Source organism: Rhinolophus hipposideros, assembly GCF_964194185.1.
Source record: "Rhinolophus hipposideros genome assembly, chromosome: 14".
In the NCBI taxonomy this organism is placed as follows: domain Eukaryota; kingdom Metazoa; phylum Chordata; class Mammalia; order Chiroptera; family Rhinolophidae; genus Rhinolophus; species Rhinolophus hipposideros.
In genome coordinates this window covers 26,340,360-26,361,068 of record NC_138060.1, presented here as the reverse complement: position 1 = coordinate 26,361,068, position 20,709 = coordinate 26,340,360, and the positions used below count along the sequence as shown (strand labels likewise).

The following is a 20,709-nucleotide window of genomic DNA, read 5'->3' as shown; positions in this document are numbered from 1 at the left end:
ACATGGCTCCACTCCCATGCTTCCTCTCCTCCCAGCTGTGATTCTGATTATGTCTTGACAGGATTAAAGATTCATGTGACTTCAGTTTGCCTAACGTTTGTATTAAAGGCAGTGAGCATTTGGAGCTTGGATTCAGCACAGGGGAAATGCTCTATTAAGCCTAAGGGCTGCCAAGTGTGCCAATGGTGATGTCAAAGAGGGCGCTTCCGAGACAAGCTGCGAAATCGGCTGAGTGTGTCTTCAGCACTCTCCCACTTCCTCTGTTAGTTCCCCTCTCCCCTTGGGACACACCCCACCCCAAGCCCTACTCCCACATTAAAACTGTTTCTCCTCCTATACCCCATTTCCCATGGGACTCCGATTCGGGCCACCTATCTCCCCTCCTGCCTATTAAGGCCCTTTTTTCAGCTCCACTACCAGGAAAGCAGAAGTGTTACTCTTTCTAGTATCATGGCCTTTCAATAATAGCATTACCTAAAACTGTTCTACTAAGAGGATTTTGGATAGAAGGAGGCAAAGGACCTTTGAAATGTCCTTATTGCCACCACATTAGAGGGCCCCCATTATATCTACAACCCCCAACCTCTCACAGATCACAGCAAGAACACCAACACTTCTTTTCCTTTCTTCGAAGCACTCTCATGGGATCCACGAAGCTTGGTCTGAGCCCTGGCACTGAAACACCCACACCCAATAAGCCAGCTAGAGACCACTCCATCTAGTCAGCCATCAAGACCCATCATGTTTTTCCTCGTGGCATCTAAGAGTCACCATCTTCTCTTGACCAACCCTGATCAGGCCTATATCATTTCTTGCTTAGACTACTAGAATAGTCTCCTAATTCGTTCGTCTCTTCTCTCTCCAATCTATCTTCTCTATGGCTACTTAATTATCCTTCTAAACTCCTTCCCTAATTATGTCACTGTACTGCTTTAAATAATTTATAGCTACCACTATATATTCTAGGTAACATGATGGGCACTTTTATGCAGTATTTCTCCTAAACCTCACAACAGCCCTGTGAGGTAGATTCCATTATCCACATTCCTAATTTTCTATAAGGAAACTGAGGCACAGCTAAGTCAGATAATTTGTCTAGGTTCATATAGTGGTCACTAATACAACTGGCATTGTGAGCCCCTGCAGTCTGATGCTCATCTTTCTTCTCATTGCCTACAGCGTAACACCCACATTTGTCAGGCTGACATCAGGAACTTTCTTCAGCGTGGTTGGAATTGACCCTCTCACCTTCCTCTCCCTCAAGTCCTAAACACACCTGCTCCTACCAGGCCTGACCCCGCACCATTTATGCTCTAGTCTAGGCCACTCCATTTTTTACAGGGAGTACCCTCCAGGAATGCCTTTTCTCATTTTCTACCAATCCAATTCAACACGTCCTGGAGGTCTAAGTCAAGTTCTACCCCATCCATGAAATCTCCCCTTCTGCCTACCCTTTTCCATAGTCATCTCCTCTCTGAAATCCTGTCCTTGCACTTCAGAGACTCACGCTATTGAAGAGGGCGTTTGTAGTGCTCTGTTGTTATCCTGAAGACTGGGACAGTGCTCTGGGAAGACTGCCAAAGCCTGAGGGCGTGGATTGCCTACATCATCTCTTGAATTCCTAACAAATATAGTGCCCATTGGTTTCAAAGAAAATTTGGGATATATGGCCTGATATAGGAATTATTTATTAAAAAGTTAAAACAGAGTCAGGAATATTTTGGAATACTCAAGACTATCATCATTTTACCAACATCATCAAGCACAGGACTGACCATATCAGAGGTCCTTAAGAAATGCTTGCTACATAAATGAACATGTAACAGCAAATACAATGAAAATGCAGAATATAACTCTTTTAAGACTATCTAACCCAGACAAGTTCAGGACACGTCAGGCCCAACAGCTCTTTCCCATGGTGATCTCTTCTTCCTGTTAACCTGGCTATCAACTGAATGCGAAGTCTGGGGCCAGGATATAATGTTTGGTAATGGGAGCACAAGATACCAGCGTTGACTTTCCTGGGTTCCTGACATGCTCAGACAGGGCTTGGAATTAACTCCACCCCCCAACACGCGCGCACACACACACACACACACACACACACACACACAGAGGCACCTAGGTCTACAATAGCAAGCCTTTAAGATCCGGTAGCAGGGTGACTGAGGAATTGGGCTTTTGGGTTAGGAAGACCTTGGGTCAAATCTAAACCCGCCACTTATTAGCTTTGTGACCTTGGGCAAGTGATTTTGCTCCTCTGCACCTGCCTTTCTTCAAAAGGTTTCTGTGATATAAAGTGAGACTAATTATCTATCTATCATCTATCTATCATTTATCTATCTATCTATCTATCTATCTATCTATCTATCTATCTACCTACCTACCTACCTATCTATCTATCTATCTATCTATCTATCTATCTATCTATCTATCTATCTATCTATCTATCAGCATCTGGCCCCAGTAGGTGCTAAATAAAATACAACAGATGCCGGTGATGTTGCTATTGCTGAGGCCTTTTCCTTGGAAGCTCCGTGTTTCCTAGGTCTCGCTCCCATGGCATAGAATACCCCACACCTGCAGTATGGCTGTCGGAGAACTTGACTCTGTTACAAAGGTACAGCCTCCTCTGGGCTCCCTGATAAGTCATCAGTATCATGGCCTCATTGCCAAGAGGGATACTCAGATGAAAGACAGCAAAATTCACAGTTTGTGGAGCCACTGGCTGGCTTGTCCCCTCCCACAGGACTTCACCCTGTACCACTGATAGCTGCCAACAAATCACCTCGGACATTGGTCAAGAACATCTTTAGATGTTCTCCCAGAGAACTGTTATTTTCAGAGACAGTTATGGAAGACCACAGTGCACAGGGCAGAACCAGGGCCAGCGGACAGAAGGCCCAGCAGGACAGACTTTCACTTATTGGAAGAACTTGTTATAGTTAAAAGAGTGCAAGACGCTGTTTTGGGAGGTGGGTGTGTTCATGTAGAGACTAGAGAATTACCTGACAAAGATATTGCAGAGAGTATTTCTACATTAATTACGAGATAGAGAAGATGAACACTACAGTTCCTTCTAACCCTGAGAATCTGTGATTCCAGGAGAAACCTCTAACATCCCATGTATAAAGTTCCAATGGGAGAACTCCAGACACTCACAGGGTGAGCTGACAGGGGTAATCACACCATGGAGGCCGGCCCCCCCTCTCCTCAGCCACAGAAGTATACAAATAAGACACCCAAAGAAGAACTGAGCCCAAAAGTTCCCTTCTAAAAGCTTCAGGGGAAGAGCTCCCAGCAGTCCTTTGGGCTGGAGCCTGGGAATGTGCCTTGGCCACCCTTGTCTGGCGCCTATGGAGCTTCTTCTGTCGTAGGCTCCGCTGAGGTTGTGGACGGAAGACTTCCCAGGGACTACCGGAGGCGGGAGGAAAGTCCCCTAGGACTGTCCCTTGCCAGGCTGAGACTTTCGAGCTCCGCCCACAAGCCTTCTGTCTGCTGGGGCTGAGGGCCTATTATTCCCTGTGGGGTTTGGCTACCATGGGAGCTGTCTCCAGTCACCAAGAGCTGCCTGGGATGCCAAATTCCACAGAAGTCTGGCCACTCTGGCGTCAGTGCCAAAGTCTGGCCTATAGCCAGCCCACAGCAGGAGCTCATGGCCAGACAGAGCCGCAGAGTTTCCCTCAGGAAGTTGGGTTGACTTAAACAGGTAAAAATGTGAAGTCCAATGCTTGTGCCCAGCTGCACACAATAAAGAAGGGGGACTAAATGGCCTTATAGCAGCATAAGGAAAACCCCAACAACCCTGGGCTTAGAGACTGACAACAAGCTCAGAGGGTGTCAGTTTGTAACGCTGCTGCCAAAAATCTGATGCAGCTGGAGGTGCATCAGTGTCTCAAAAAGGGGAGGTCACAAGTCCACTGCTCTTTTGGCTGACAAACCTCACAAGAGAGCATAGCAACCAGTTCTGGATAACTCTTTTGAGGGGGATTCGGGTGGAATAAAACAGGTACCTGGAGCACATAGGATAATGAGAAATGTGGAAAGGACATCTTTCCTGATGTGACTTTTGGCAAGTTTCTTCATCTCTGAGTCTCCGTTTCCCAAATGGGCCAATTGTAAAGATTAAATGAGGTAACTATGGAAGGACCGAGTAGAAGATCAAAGTTAGTCAAATGTAAATCTGAACAAGGTCAAAGGCTGGCTTGGGTAGTAGTGAGTCCCATGGCATTAGAAGTATTTAAGCAGGGCCTGGACAATCTCTGGTCAGAGATGCTATAGAGGGGCTCATATAGTTGCAGGCAGATGACTTCTATAAGCCCCTTTGGCTCTGGGCTTCCATTAATTCTTTCATGAATTTTTCAGTTCATTAGGTATCTGAGATATGAGACAAGCCCTATTCATAGCTTCAGAGTCTTGAGCTCAGCAAGACCCTCAGGCTATTGGACCTGAGCAGAGGTGTTCTGCAGGCACAGGCTTTGAGGGGTTCGGGAAGGAGAGTGTCAAAGCTGCACTCTGTCAAAGCTGACTGGGCTGGTATCCTGCTATGCAAAATTAACTGGGCTTTAGTGATGAGAGAAGCCAGGGAGGCCAGGTGGTGAAGCTCAAAGACTCCTTCAGTTTGGTAGGTTTAGCACTTGGTTGGTAGAAGGAAGAAAGCAAGGGTTTCTCTTATACAGGTTCACAAAGGCCCAGCTCTATCCATTCTTACCATTCCCTGTACTAGAGTAGAAGCATCAAGATGGCACAGTGCATGGTACTGTACAGCTGGGGACCAGAAGATCCAGTTCTCCTGCTTATAAGTTATGTGACCTTGGACAAGTCATTTGCATTCTCTTTACTGGTATGTGAAACAGAGATAGAAATACCAGCCCAAACCATCCCATATTGGGTTGTGAGGCTGAATGCAATGGCTGTGCTTTATAAAGTGCTAAGCAAAGTAATTATATAAGTGAGCATGATTACTATTATTTAAGTAACAATATCAATCTGAAAGAATAAAGCTCTAATGATAGGATTTCAGGTATCACTAGAGAAGATACTGTTGGGTGGCTTCCTGTCACTTGATGCATAGTGGTTCAGTGTCTGTGGGATTCTGGGCTAAGTTATACCATGCCCTCTGAAGATACAGAAAAGTCATTTCAGAAACAGTAAATATTAGCTCTTGAAGTGATTAGAAGGCAAATTATTGGTCTGATAGAGAAACCAAGCCCATGATGAAGGTTTGTGGGTTTTTGTCAAAGGCACTTTTAATTTGTCATCCTGTGGCTTTCATAGACAAGCTGGGAGACAGGAGCTCCTATCTGAGGTTCCAACAGGATGGAAAGCTGAGGAAGGAAAGACATTAAGTGACTCAACTCTTGAGAGTTGTTGGCCTGAGTCCAGCTGCCCCCACCAAGGAGGAAGGCCTGTGCTTGCTCAGCATATCTGAGACAGGAAATTGGGAAAGGGTCTCAGGATCTGGCCCCAGGAAAGAGGCCAGGCCAAGCTCCTTGCCGGCATGCCACAGAACTATTCTGATCAGCTCCCCCAGGCCCCGCTCCCTGGTCCGGGACCCCAGGGGGAATGAGGCAGCAGGAAGGAATGTGGTCCGAAGGTTGTAGGTTCAGTTAGAGCAAGGGGAACAGCATGTTTTCAGGCACCTTGGGCTCTTTCTGAGATCACCCCTAGAGTCACCAGTGCCTACCTCCCTTCCTCTGAAAGGTTGTATAAAAGGTGCCCAAGGATGAGTTCCTCCTCCTCCTTTTGTGAGGGGAATTGCTGTTCTGAGGGCAGAGCTCATCGCCTGGAGTGGGGCCCTCCCATAATCAGTGATTTCCTAAGGACATAAGACATCCCATGGGGGCAGTCTACAAGACCTATGGGGCCACTGAGGGCCAGGTCACCCGAGGTCAGAATGTCAGCTTCAAGTGATTAAAGATGTCCCTAAAAAGTTAAGACAGCCCCAAAATAGTCAGTTTCCCTTAATAGTCTGTTTAAGGGATCCAGTCACTAGTGACTTTATCTGAACCTGCCTCAACTCTCCTCACATTTTCAGTTTAGACTCACTGGGGAACAAATTCCCTAAAGCCAGTTCTGCTGTGGGAAGCAGGAAGGCTTTTCATTTGTCCTAAATTTACTTCTTCTAAGCTAAGTGAAGCTCTCTTAGTCCCATGTTTGGGATCTGAATTGTGCCCCCTGCCTAACTTCACGGCCCCGTAGACTCCAAAGAAACCCTTTCTCGGTAATCTTGGTTTCCTTGCACTCAGGAGACCTCATCTTTTCCAGCCTTTGTGGCTAGAAATACCTCGCTGGAAATGCTATGAGCATCTCTTTAGACCAGAGAGCCAGGAGAAAAGCACTGGTAGAATGTCCCACCAGACCCCAGAGTTGATTAGGCCTAAGTCCTTCAGTTCTGAACTCTTATCACTGCCTTTTGCGGGTCGGGGGCTAACACACAGCCTGATCACAGCATCTCAGATCTGGAAGGAGATTTCAAAAGTTACCCGCTCCAACCGCCTTCCCCGTAGCCTGCTCCTTTATAATCTCCCTGACAAGTGAGTGGCCATCCTGCCCTTGTTTGAACATTAGCAGTGATGGCAGTCACACACCACTTCCCAGGGCAGCCATTTCCTCTCTCAGTGTCACAGAGTTTGCTCCTGTCTTCAGGAGGTGACAGGAGGTTTGCCTTTTGGTACCCGTTCTAGCCCGTGACAGCTATTAGAGAGCTGAACACATGAAGTCATGGGCTCCTTGAGATTATTGCTATTCCACTGCAGCTCCTTTAACTCTTACTCATAAAATACACGAGCCAAATGCTTCCACCTCCTGGTTTTCTCTCCTCGGAGCACATTCCAGTTAGGGTTTGTCCTTGTTTTACTGTGACCCTCAGACTGGAAACAGCAGGTGTGGTCTGATCAGCTCAGGGTAGGAGAAGAGGCTTGTTTTCCTCCTGGACACTATTACTGCTTCCAAAAGCTGGGTCTTAGAATCACTCCTCATGGGGCTAACCCACAAGCCAAACAGAAAGCCCACTGGTGTCTGATGTCCCTGCAATAGCAATTTAGCCCTTTGGCCGTGGAAGATTTTACAGGAAAATAAAAAGAGTGGGAACAGTGTAATGGGAAAAGGAAAAAGATTAGCCAAATGAAGGAGAGTACTGGAATGCCCTCTCTACTAGCATGACCTGAAAGCTCTGTCCACCTGAGGTTCTCTCTCTGGTTCCCGCGAGTCTCAGGAGCAGCCCACACCTCTCCAGGGCCTCGGGATGTAGGCCTAGCTCAGATCCCAGATGACAAACCCCAAGGGTCAGTGAACATGAGGGCGGATGGGAGAGCACGATGTATAAGAGGAGGTTCTGCAGGTCCATAGCCTGGAGCTGTGGCCATCTCTGGCCACCAGGTGTCACTGTCACCTTGAGAACTGTCTCCCTAAAACACTGGAGTCAGTGGGCACTCTAGAGCGGGCAGCCCAGCCAGGCTGAGGCTAAGCTGTCGTCAGCCAGATATAAGGCTTTACCACTCACCTCCCTGCTTTCAGAAACAGAGCCAGTGCCTCTCACACTCCTGCCCTATTCCTTTAAAGTGGACACAGCAGCCAGCCTGGGCCCACTCCTGTGACTGTTTTCTATGATTAATCCATTTTAGGCTTAGGCTGGCTGACAACAAAGTAAAGTGTGCCCTCTACTCATCTCCTCCCAGCCCCGGCCTCCTTTAGGTACTCTTCTAGAATTAAAGAAATAGAAGTTCAGGAGCTGCAGGCAAGGAGAGAGAGAGAGAAAGACAAATGGCTAGTCATACTGTGTTTGTGTTTCTGCGAAAATAAGACCTAGGCGGACAATCAGCTCTAATGCATCTTTTGGAGCAAAAATTAACATAAGACCCGGTGTTATTTTACTATACTATAAGACCGGGTCTTATATAATACAATATAAAACCGTGACTCAGGCCAGATGCTCTTTCAGCCTGAGAGGCCACAGCCACAGAATAAAGAGGCCAGCCAGGGGGACCTGACTGTGGAGTGGCACAGGAATTAGGGACAGCACCTACGGCTCAGTTCATTATGCAAAGTCCTGGCTGGAACCGAGGGAATGACCTTTGGTTTACATCCCTTTCATTTGCATACCCCAAACTGTTCTTAAGATCCTAACACCAACTTCAATATGCTGCCACGACTATTAAAGACACTTATTTCAACTGGGAACTTATTCAACACATATTAAAGACACTTATTCATCACAGTCATTTGGGTAAAACTGTTATCACATGATGATAATAAAAAACCAGACTGACTTAGTTTTGTTATTGTTTAACTTTACTACCAACGACTGACTGCACCTGGGCAGATCACTGTACCCAACCCCCTTAGTATGTCCACTGCGTATATTCAGTGCTACTAGGCGCTGGCTACTCTGCTAGGCCCAGGAGATACAGTGAACAAGTCTCTCTCGAGGAGCTTTCCTTTTAGTGGAAGAGACAAAGAAACAGATGAGGATGATCTTAGCTAGTGGCAAGTGCTATGAAGAAAATTAAAGAAGGGAGGGTGGTAGCCAGAGACTAGGTGGCAACTTTGGATTAGATGACTGAGGCGATTTCAGTTATACTGTCATGAAGGACCCAGCCATGCAAACACAAGGGGAAGAACACTGCAGAGATGACACAGCTAATACAAAGGCCCTTACCAGTATGCCTGGGGCACAGTGAGCAAGAGCTGGGATGGTACGAGGGCAAAGAGGCAGGCAGGGTATGAAGTGGTAATGTGAATTGCTTGGGGAAACTTAGGAGTGGGGATAGATTTAAGGGGGGAAAAAATAAGAGTTCGGCTTTGGCTGTGTTATACTAAGGATGCCTTTTAGACGTGCAAATAAAGATGTGAAGCAGGAGTTAGAAATGTGACTTGGAGATCAAGGAGTGGGCAGGGCAGCCGATAGAGATGGGCTGGCCAAGAATACCAAGGGACGTGCACAGATCAAGCTTATAGGACACTGACATCGAGAGGCTTAGCAGAAGTGGAGGAGCCAGCAAAGGAGGTAAGAAGGAGAAGCCAAGAAGGGAGAATGAAAACCAGGCAAGGTGGGGTACAGAGGCCTAGAAATGAAAGTGTTCCAAGAAGGAGGGACTGGTCAACTGTGTCAGGACTACTGAGAAGTCACGCAAGAAAAAAAGTGGTGACCTGGAGATGACTTTAACCAGAGCAATTTCAGTGGGATGGTAGAAGTGGAATGCTGACAGGAGTCGGTTGAAAAGAAAATCTGCTGTGATGAAGGGGACATGATGGCTAAGGTAACCCAGGAAGATTTATTGCCAAGGGGAGCAGTAGCTGGAAGAGAGTATGGAGTTGAAGGAGGTTTTTGTTTAAATGGGAGATATTTGTGTGTTGATGTGATAATCTTCTGGAAAAGGGGAAACTGAAGACGGAGAAGAAAGGGGGCTACTTGAAAGCAAAAAAGAGGTGAGATCCAGATCACCACAGAGGGCAGGCCTTAGAAGCAGATTCATGTGGGTAAAGACGCAGGTACGTTGTTGGGAGATGTGATAGTGGGAATACAAAGGCAATCTGGTCTAACAGCTTCATGGACCTGCAGCCAGGATGACTGAAATGTGACCAGTGCAAAGATTATCAGGGAGAAATGGGAAGTGGAAATATGACCAGTGCAGTCATGACTTCAAGCCTAAGTTGCAGAGTTTTGCCAAGTGTGACAGACCGTTGCGTGTCTTCTGTCTTTGGGGTGGCCTGGGATCAAGGCACAAGGTTTAGGAGGAAGCTAATAGAAGACACAAGAAGACACCATCTGACAAATGGTGACCGGCTTCTGTGAATTGTCATGATTTCAATTTAGAATATAAACAACTTTTGGACAGGAACTATATCTCATTCATCACGTCTACGTCTATTAACCAATTTTAAGCAAATACTTTGGGCTAGGCCTGTGCTAGTCACTAGAAACACAGATGAATAAGGCATGGCCCCAAGCCTACAAAGTATTTGAGAAACATTTTCTAAGTTAATTTAATTATATATGAAGTAAAGAATTTGACTAAAGAGAGATTCGGCCATTGTCCCCCACTCATGGGAGATAACCTAGAAATTGGTTATTTACTTGAAATTTCCTCAGTGATAGGAGTGTCTTTGTTATTCATGGTGGGGGGCCCCTCAGACCACACCTGATAGTGTATGATAATGAGGCGACTCATGTGGGCCCCTCAGGACATATGGTATTAGTCTGACCTCTAGACACAGGGGAGACTGAGTTCAACCAGGTTCAATCAATGAAATGAAATGAAATGAAATAAAACCCCAATAAAATCCCTGAACACTGAAGGTCAGCTGAGCTTCCCTGCCTGGTTGGCACATATGGCTACGAGGAGGGTAATACATCCTAAGGACAACAGAACCTTTGTGTTTGGACCCTTCCCAGACTCTGCCCTATGCGTCTTCCTTTGGCTTATTTTTGACTTGTATCCTTTCTCGTAAGGAAAAAAGATATCCTTATCCTTTTCACAGGTATCCTTATCCTATACCTGTGAGTATAATAGTTTTCAGTAAGTTCTATGAGTCCTTCCAGAGAATTATCTAACCTGAGGGTGTTTGGGGGAACTCTGAACTTTCTGTCGGTATCAGGAGAGTGGACAGTCTTGTGGAGGACTGTTCCTTCAGACTTTGCAGTTGGGGTGACTCCAGGTTTCATGTGACCTTAGAATTCAAAGGGATGTAGGTATCATGTAATTCAGCTCTATTCTATAGGTAAGGAAAGAAAGGTCTAGAGATGGGAAGTGATTTACCCAAGGTCACATAATGGTATGGCAGAGAGTAACTAGCCTCTGTGTTTTCTATAATATTCTGTTGTAGATTCAAATGTGGGGCTGAGCAGAGAAAAACTTATCCTTGAGCCAGACTGGCTTCGCTACAAGGGAGTTTTGTAAGAGCCCCTACATTTAGGGAAGCTCATTCCTTATCATGTTTCTGGCCTTGGCTGTGATAGATTTCCCTTTAAAATATTTCAGCTGCAGTATTTAATGTTTACAAAATAAGGGGCTTGTACCAAAGAAGAGCTATGAGATGGAAACAATTTTTTTGTGAATTCTCTCTGTTACTGACTTTTATGCTTCAGAGATCATTTTCATATAATCTAAATTTTACTACTAGAAGAGATCTTAGCAATTTTCTAGTTCAACCCTCATTTCACATTCAAAGATGCTGAGGCACAGAAATAGAAAGAAATCTACCCAAAGTCACCTGGTGATTTGGTGGCAAAGACAAGGCTAAACTCGGATCTCCCGAATCTCAGGGTAGCCTTCATGCTAGTTCGGAATGACTTCCTGGTAGGAGGCCGAGAGTGTTGCACACATTTACAGAAGTACTTAAGGGACCCTCACAGCCTCCCAGAGCAGCCCATATTTGTTTATCTTGTCTGGACAGTCAGGCTCCCTTACTGTGTCATAAATTTTTTAAGCAGCTACCAAATGTTCTCTGTATTTCTCAGGGTTAAAGGGAAGAAGAAACTATTGTCACTCTTCCTCTAAAGCAGGAATGAGCAATAACCAACTCAACCCATCACAGGGAGAGCAGTGTGGACTAAAAGGCAAGAATAGGGCCCAAATATTTTGATTCCGTCAGATTTACAAAATCATAAAACCTACCCCAGGCCTGATATTTTTTTAATCAGGAAATTTTTTTTATCACCTCTAGTTAAGTACAATATTTAAATAATGGGCTATATCGCTAACAAGCAATTAAGCTTTGTTCTCTTAATTACCTAGTGTAGTTCTCTAGTGAGTAACATTCCTGAACTACAGGAACCATTCTTGCACTTGGTCAGAAGTCTGACACTGACACAGCATGAGCTCTAGAAGGTGTGAAACACCCATAAGAGCTAAGAATAGATGATAACATCCTGCCACATAGGGCTACTTTCAAATTGGATACCAAAAGAGAGTCAGAGTCAACATCTAGGTATTAGCCCAGAAGCTCCCATTTATCCAGCAATCAGTAAGAATGGAAGTATTCTACCCAAAGAAATTTTTAGAGCTCAAAATATCCCCTAAAATATCATCTCATCAATATTTACATATCATCTCATATTGTAGGTGGGAAAACTGAGATCCAGAGAAGGAATTGACTTATCAATGTCATACTCTTTTATTTGAGACATTTTCTACAGAAATATTTCTTATATGTTTCTAGCTTTCTTAAACAGAATATGGAATATTGACTAAAATGTAATCCTTTCTAGATGGTTCAAGTCCATTATTATAAATATCCAACTACTATGTTTCTATACTATGATTCTGTGATATTCAAATGATGAGAAGACAAATGTGGGGTAATTTGCTTCTATACTAAAATATACAGACTATTTTATACTGTTTTTTTCCCCTCCCTCTCCTTTTCTTCTTTCTTCCTGAAAGACTGTGAGATCCAATTACTTGGTTTCTGTTTGCAGTATAATCCAGGTGAGGCACTGTCTTTAGAAAAAGGAGTAATGATCTCAAAGTCTAAGGTTTTAGAGGGAACCTGAGCCCGAGGGTGTTCGCTTACGTAATAACAACAGGTAACCTTTATTGAGTGCTTATGATGTACTATGCCACATTTTAGGTGTTTTACTTCATCTGATTCTCATAACAACCCTAGGAGATAGGTGCTCTTGTTCAGATCTCTCCTGAGCCACAGATCAAATCCTTGTACAAGGTCACAAAATCAATAAATGGAGGGTCCAGGATTCAAACTTGGGTAGTTCTTCCTTCAAAGCCCATACTCTGAGTTACTATTCTACTCTACCTCCCTAACTGTTTGAAGTAGGACTTTGAAAGAAGGATTTCTAAAAGATTTCCATTTACAAGTGATAAAATGTGAATCCTAAAAAGGATAGTAACTTGCCCTCAAAGTCACACAACTAGGGGAAGAGCCAGAGTAGGACTCAGTTCTTGGATTGAGAGTTCTTACCACTTCATTATACAAAAGTTCAATGGACAGAAGAGTTTGAGGATATTTTGAAAAATGACATATTTCCTAGATGGGATTAAAGACCCTGGGGCTCAGGGTCCTTGCCTTTCTTTGTCCCATTGTAGACCCACAGGGCTTGAGGTGCCCCAAAAACTTCCATATGGATTTCCCACTAGACTTGCAGCTGGTATACTGTCACTATGAATGTGACTGGCCATGAGTCACGTGCCACAGTCAACTAAAGACACCTGCTTCCTCTCCCTTAGGAAGGAAAACAGATCTCTAATTTGGATTTTACTTCACCACTCTCCCACAATGAGGGACCTAACTCGCCCGTCTCTCCAGACCAGCAGAAACACCCTTCTTTCTTTACAAATGAGACAGACCCCTCATAGACAGTGAACAACTGTTGAGAGGTCTGACCCAGCCCTTCCTAAGAGACCTCCCAGTTTAAAAGTGGAAGCATCCCAAATCCCAAGGGAAACTGGCTTTGGTTTCCTGGAGACTTCAACTTCAGAGGAAAGAGAAGCAGTACTCCATCTCTGGACAGTTCTATAGCTGATACTGCAGATTGCTACTGAGAAGGCTCCCAATCAGGGGAGGGGCGGGGCGGAAGATAATCAGGCCTCCAGAGGGGAGGGAAGGGAAGGGAAGGAAGAGGGAAAAGACTCCATATATCCCATGCACACCTGTAGGGATCAGGCCTGTTCCATCCTAGAGCCACCACGGTCTAGAGCAGTGCGCTTGGGAATGGTTGTCGGCTCCCCTGTGTGTCTTCCCAGATGCCTACCTGTGGCTGCTGGGTGGTTAAGGGTCTCTGAGGAGACAGTGCAGGGGTCCTGGGCAGCAGCTGGTTCATCTTGCTGATGACTAGCTCAGTGATGAGTTGTTTCTCTTCCACCTGGTGTTCCCCAATCAGCGGCATACTGCAGTCCATGACCTGGAGGAAGACATGGCCCAGGTTAGGAAAAGCCACGGAGGCATGAAAGGCCTGGTGGGCTTTCAGAATGACGAGGACTTAAGTCAGCGGAAATAGGCTGGGCGTGAAGCTGGTGTCCTCCTCTTCAGCTGGAAGCATGTTCCTTTGCAGAAACAGGACCACTGTCCCCTCCTCCTTCAAACCTTTGCTTGGGGCCTCCTCCCAATCTTCACCCAGGCTGCAAGTGATACTGAAAGATTGGTGGCTGAAGGTAGTGGGGAGAAGTAATGAGCAGGAGAGAGTAGAGACTCAGGGCTCAGCGTTTTGCAGGCAGAGGGAGCAGGAACACATGAAGGCCATTCCCCTAACTCTGGTCAAGATAGGCAATTGTCATCTCTGTGATTCTCACCCATGCAATCTGTGTCTCCACACATATTCTGCCCACTAATGACTAGTTTCCTGCCTTTGCTCAGTAAAGGCATGCGATGATTTCCCTTTTCGCCCCAGTCCTGATTCTCCCTATACTCCAAGGTCCAGATCAATGTTTTCCTCCTTTAGGAAGTTATATGCCTGCCTAGGATCAGAGACTCTGCAGTCCAATTCTCTCATTTATGGATGAGAAAACTGAGGCCCCCCGCAGAAAGGGGAGGCACGACCATCCAGAGGTTACATACCGAGCAGAGCACGGAGTAGATTCTGAAGCCATGTTGGGCATTAATCCTCTACAAATACCACCAACTCCTGGCAAGGAGCCTTTCCTTGGAAGATTGGGCAGAAAAGTGTGTGAAGGATTCATACTGACTTTCCCCTTAATATGGTAAAAGGAAGCCAGCAAAGTTGTGTGAGAGGACGAGACTGAGTAAAGGGTCTCCAAGGCTCAGAGAGATGCTAAAAAGAGTCTCCTGCATCCAGGAGACCTGAGTTCTAGCCCAGGTTGATTCACTCTGTGTTTTTGGGCATGTATTCATGGCATTAGGCCTCAGTTTTCTCATGTGAAAAGTGATCAGATTAGACTGAGTGGTTCTTTCTGAGGCCATGAATGGTAAAAACACTATAGTCTTCCCAGAGGAATGGCATTAGGCTAGGACCCCAGGAACCCAGACTTGGTTTCTCTTACCCAAGTGTGGGTCAGCCTGACTGGTTGGAAACAATAGCTCCCCACTGGTAGAGGTGTTTTGCTATGCACATTCACTGGTGTCATCTGGGAACCTTCCCATGGCCCAGGAGAGTCTACATGTAACCTACATGTAACCTGGGCTGCCCACATAGATCTCAAGACAAGAGTTTTGCCTCCAGCCTTGGGAGTTTTCTCTTAACTGAGATACTCCTTAGGCCAGACTTACCTCAAAAATGTAGTCTTTCCCATCTTTGCCATGTACAGCTTTGACAGCACAGATGTCCAGGCCACCAAACATCTCAGAGCAAGTGTCTACCCACAGCTTGTACCTGGAGGAGATGGGAAGGTGTCCTGAAGCCGGAGCATTAGCTCACACCAAGCCTGCTTGGTCATGCTTTCTCCTTGCTGCCTCTGCTCCTCCCATAAACCCTCCCCAGCCTTCCCTCCCTCCTTCCCCATCAAGAGCACTGCCTTATCTTCAGTGCCCTCCTGCTTTGCTCTCCAGATCCTACCCTTTTTCCAGGCTCAGAGCAGGTCTCACTTACAATGAAGGTGGCCTTCACTGGCTATTCCAGCCCACATTAACTACTCCCCTCTCGGAGCTTCTATGGTATGTCCAGTCTTTATTTCCATAATTTAGCACATAACTCAGTCCTGCCTGAAATTGTTAACTGGCTGCTTGGCCTTTGTGTTCTATCTGTCCTGTCCGAGTAGAGGCCCCCATTAGGCAAGGCTCATGTGGTACACCTCTTCACCTGGGGAAGCCCCCCCCCCACACTCACCTGTCTGACATGGCGATCTGTTCCAGCATCGCAGAACCAGTGTTCGTCTTCCAGTTCCCTGAGATGGATGTCCTCCTGCAAGGGCCAGCCAGGACAGGACAGGCAGTGAGCCACACCAACAAGAGGAGGGCAGGAAACTTTCCAGAATTTTTGTTCACCGTTTCTTTCCTCACCTGCTTCTCCCACAAATAGCCCAAGGGTCTGTTTGCTGAGCCTAGAGTCTGGCTGCTTCTGCCAAACCCCCACCTGAAACGCTCTTCTCCTCTCTACAAGAGTCCAGACCACTGCTGTGGCTCCACGAAACCTTCCTGATCTTTCAACCATAGGAGCGCTTGCTCTCCTTAGGACCCCGATAGGACTTTGCCTGTACCTCACTTATAATCTTACACCTACTTTTTCAGTTATTTGAGTGAAGTCTTCTGTCTACGAGTCTGTAAACCACTTGAGAGTATATGTTGTGTCTTGTATTCTCAACAGCCTGTCTACTTAGTATCTGGACTGACTTGGTACAGTGGTCCCCCCTGATCCGCAGTTTCACTTTCCATAGTTTCAGTTACCAGTGGTCAGCCATGGTCTGAAAATATTGAATGGAACATTCCAGAAATAAACAATTCGTAAGTTTTTTGCACGCTGTTCTGGGTAGCATAATAAAATCTAGCACTGTCCTGCTCAGGATGTGAATCATCCCTTTGTCCAGCACATCCACGCTGCATATGCTCCCCGCCCATCAGTCACTTAGTGGCTGTCCTGTTTATCAGACTGACTGTCATGGTATCACAGTGCTTGTGTTCCAGTCACACTTATTTTACTTCATAATAATGTATCATTCACTTCACTTTGTCTTATCATGCAGGCATTTTATCACCTCACATCACCATAAGAAGAAAAAGGGTGAGTACAGTACAATAAGATATTTTGAGAGAGAGACCAGATTCAGATAACTTTTACTAGAGTAGATTGTTATAAGTGTTCTACTTTATTATAGTTATTCTTAGTCTTTTACTGTACCTAACTTGTAAATTGAACTTTATTATAAGTATGTATGTATTGGAACACACATAGTGTGAACAGGGTTTGGTACTGTTCACCGTTTAAGGCGTCCACGGATAAGAAGGGACAACTGTATATACAAACTGAATTCTGTTGATCCTGGGAACGCCCTCTGGGTTCTTGGACTGTCTCCCAATGGCTTCCCTACTAGCTCACTCATTCATTCATTCAACAATTGGTTCCTGAGGGCTTACAGTGTTAGCAGTGTGACTCTGGACAAGTCAATTAACCTCTTCGGGCTTAAGTTACTTCATTCAACAAATGGAGCTGATGGAATCAAGTCACTAATGTGTTCTCTGCTCTGCCCGCTGCACCATCCATCCATGACCATGTGTTAGAATCAACTAGTCTTGGGCTAAGTGGGAGGCAGATAACCTGGTTTCTGGTTCTGGATTTGCTCTTGACTGGCTGGGTGACCTTGGGTGAGTCATTTACCTGTCTGAGTCTCTCTTACCCCTGTGTAAATACAGGGTTGTCATGGGGACCAATTGACACAGTTTCAAATAAACTGTAAAATACTAAAAATATGTCTTTTTAATTATTAGGTTTCACTCAGACACAGTCAAGAGGATGCGGATGGCCTAAGGCCCTGCTCACACCACTGACACAGACCTTCATGTGTTGTCCTTATCACTGACTACTGGTTGGAGATGGGAAGTGCCAGTTTCCACTCAGCAGTTCCCAGGAGGACCCTCCCTAGAGATCTGATTTCAGACACTGAGAAACCTAGTAGAGCTAATTTTTCAGAGCCCCGAGGCAGCAAAGGAGTCAACTCCTATGGTAATAACAAGTCCTCGCACTCTGTACAGTACTGACTGCTTTGCAAGGTTCTTCCCCCTCAAGCTCCTCACCAGAGCCTCACCGCAACCGCCCTATTATGAGCAGGCTGGGATTCTTGCCCCCACTTTGCAGACAAGGCGATTAAGAATCAGAACGGTTAGATGATTTCTCCAAGCTTGTATATCTAGTCAAAGTAGATATAAGATAAAAATCCAGGACTCTTGGTTCCCTCGTTATGCTTTGCTTTCCTGTACACCCTGCTACGTAGCTCAGAAAAAAACAACTAACAGTGGAATGGCTTACAAAATCTGAGTAGCAACGTAAAGACAAGTCATAATGAAAATAACGCTGTCTTCCTAACACTGGTGTTTTATAGGTACGTCCCTGTGACAAGGCTGGGCTCCTGAAGGGCAAAGGCAGAGAGCCACTCAATTCCATGTCCCTAGCACAGGGCCATGGTACAGAACAGGGTTCTCAGACACTCTGAGTGAGCAATCATGTCACACCTTTCTCTAGCACCAGGATGCAGGGCACAGATCAGTACAGGCTTCCTGGGGCATGTGGGAACAGAGGGGACATTGAGAAGCCACTCAGTGACAGCTCAACTGCCTCTCAGGACTCGTAGGACATCTGACCTCCACAGAAGGACCCACATCATTGCCTGCAGAGAGTGGAGCAGGAACAGCATCTTCTTCCCACCAAACGTGGCTGTCTCTAGGGTAAGAACTAGGGGAGAAGGGAAGACTCTCAAACCTTACCATTCCTATTGCCTTGCCAATTCCTTCTTCTGAGAGCAAGGGGATAGCCAACAGTTTGGAGAAGAGGACCTGAGAAGACTTAAACATTCCTCTAAAAACTGACTGTCCCTTGCAAATAAAAGAAATAAGTATATGTTTTCTAAAGCTCCTCTGGTCACCCACCTTTCACCAATGGTTGGAGAGTCTCTTATGCTTCATTTAAATTGCTTTTGGAAACCCCAAGCCTTAAAAATGTGGTGTCTCCTTTTAAAGGATCGAGACATTCTTGCTTCCCTGTCATAAACATTTTGTGTTTATTGATTTAGGGGATTTTAAAATTAAAGGATAGGAACTCTGCTTTCTTAGGTGCCTGAACATATTGATTTTTCTGCTTCTTTTAGATAGTTTTTATAATGGTCTTCTAAATTATCCTGTCTTACACTGTGCATAATTTAAAAGCAACCCTAAATTCCTTTCTGAAGCAGAAGGACTATAAATAAAAAATTTCAAACTTTTAAAAAGTAGGAATCTAGTCAATAAAGGTAAAAAAGATTCTATGCCTTGGTTCTCCACAAGAGCTGTTAATGGGTTTATGTGTGCTCAATGCTGCACAAAGTAGTGGGGCTACCTTCCTTTCTGCCCCACTTCCATCCTTTCTGCCCAGATTCCATCCTTTCTGCCCAGAATGCTCAGAGGAGTGTGATACAAATTCATATGCATGACAGGGCTAAAGTAGAGCTGTGTGGAGGGTTAGGAGAAGGGAGTGCAGGCAAGTGGCTCTTAACTCCATGGTGAGGAGTGGAAACATTAAAAAGGGGATGATGGAAGAAAAATGGAAATGGATGGGTAGGGGAAAGGGAAGCTGCTGAACTTTGAAGTCTGCTAAGTCCTGGGTGGCAAAGATCAAATTCACGTATTATAATGTTCTCTCTTTGCAAAAAAAAAAAAAAAAAGTACCACCTTAATTATTTTTTAAATGGGAGGTCAATATTTCCAAAACTGGAATTGTAATCCATTTTCATTTATATAAACAGAGGAGGTGCCAAAAATATGAATACACATTTTAAAAAAGGAAAAAACTGTATTAAAATTATGATACTCAATATATACTGGTAACAAAACATGAATACAAGTCACGTTTGACTTCTGCAATTACAAGAAGTGCTCAAAGTGGTTACCATTAGCATAATTTTAATACAGTTTTTTTCCTTTCTTAAAATGTGTATACATTTTTGTGGCACGCTCTGTATATATATAAAACAAAAATCAGGTAGTCTTGAAATCTTTTCTTTTTCTAAATGCTAAGGGAGGAAACCTTTAACTTTTCATTCTAGCAAATGGACACAATTATGTGGAGAAGTCATCTACTCTCATAACCACTAGGCTTTTAATGCTCTGTAGTGTTTTAGGGGCTATATATTTACATCAGGAGTTTCTTAACTTTTTCTGGGTTCTGGCAGCCTTGTGAAACATGCAGGTTCCTTTCAATGTATAAAATGTGTAAGATGTGCAAATGCATAAAGAATACAGGATAACAAAGGAACTCAATTATTTAAAATAATTATCAAAGTAGAGTTATCAAAATATTAAACAAATCGGTGATTAGTAAAAAATGTTTCTTTATAAATAACAAACATGTTTTTAGGGGTAAATGTAGTGTCAGGTCTAATAACTACCATGATTCTTAAGTAGTGATAACAGTACCATGTTTCTCCCAAAATAAGACCGGGTCTTATATTAATTTTTGCTCCAAAAGATGCATTAGGGCTTATGTTCAGAGGATGTCATCCTGAAAAATCATGCTATGGTTTATTTTCCAGTTAGGTCTTATTTTCGGGGAAACACGGTAATTGGTAAGTACAGATATCCGTCACAACTATACAAAAATACAAAAAAAATCTCTGTGATCACCTTTAGTGACAAAGTCACATGTGCTGCTGCAACTACTATAGTCTAGTTTTTGTTCATAACTGGGGAGAATGCCAAATTTCACTTAACGGCTAGTGAAAATAAAGATTAATTTTATTTCTCATCTTAGTTCACGGACCCCCCTCCTCTGACTTGAAAAGAACCCAGGCTAAGATGTCCTATCTTGAATGGCACCCTCTCTCTGTTTTCTGCCTTGTGGGCCAGATGGGGTTAAACTGAGAGTTGGCTGCTATCTGGAGGCTCAGATTCTCCACTGGGCTGAGGAGAAAGTGAAGAATACCTGCTGGGCCCCCACCCCCACTCACATGTAAGCCTTGTAGTTGTTGCCTATCTTCTGGACCCGGATGTCATACTTGGCGTCAATGAAAGGCTCTGCTGTGGCATAGGTCTGGGTGAGAGCTACCACGCTAGCAATATCCTGGAAGTCATAGTGGTTTTCCACTTTGACCTAATGTTGGAGCAAGGCAGAGAGAG

At 44.8% G+C, this 20,709-nt stretch overlaps 1 protein-coding gene across 3 annotated transcripts in view; it reads right to left on the bottom strand.

Annotated features, from left to right (window-relative positions):
* The window catches only part of SYN2 (synapsin II), a 48,505-nt gene that overhangs the window by 8,763 nt on the left and 19,033 nt on the right, over positions 1-20,709 (bottom strand). For all 3 annotated transcript variants that reach the window (XM_081071969.1, XM_081071970.1, XM_081071968.1), the window contains exons 6-9: positions 20,541-20,683; positions 15,740-15,814; positions 15,184-15,286; positions 13,712-13,861 (exon numbers count right to left, since the gene is read on the bottom strand). In XM_081071969.1, coding sequence (XP_080928095.1) covers positions 13,712-13,861; positions 15,184-15,286; positions 15,740-15,814; positions 20,541-20,683 — 471 coding nt within the window. The remainder of the gene's footprint in view (positions 1-13,711; positions 13,862-15,183; positions 15,287-15,739; positions 15,815-20,540; positions 20,684-20,709) is intronic.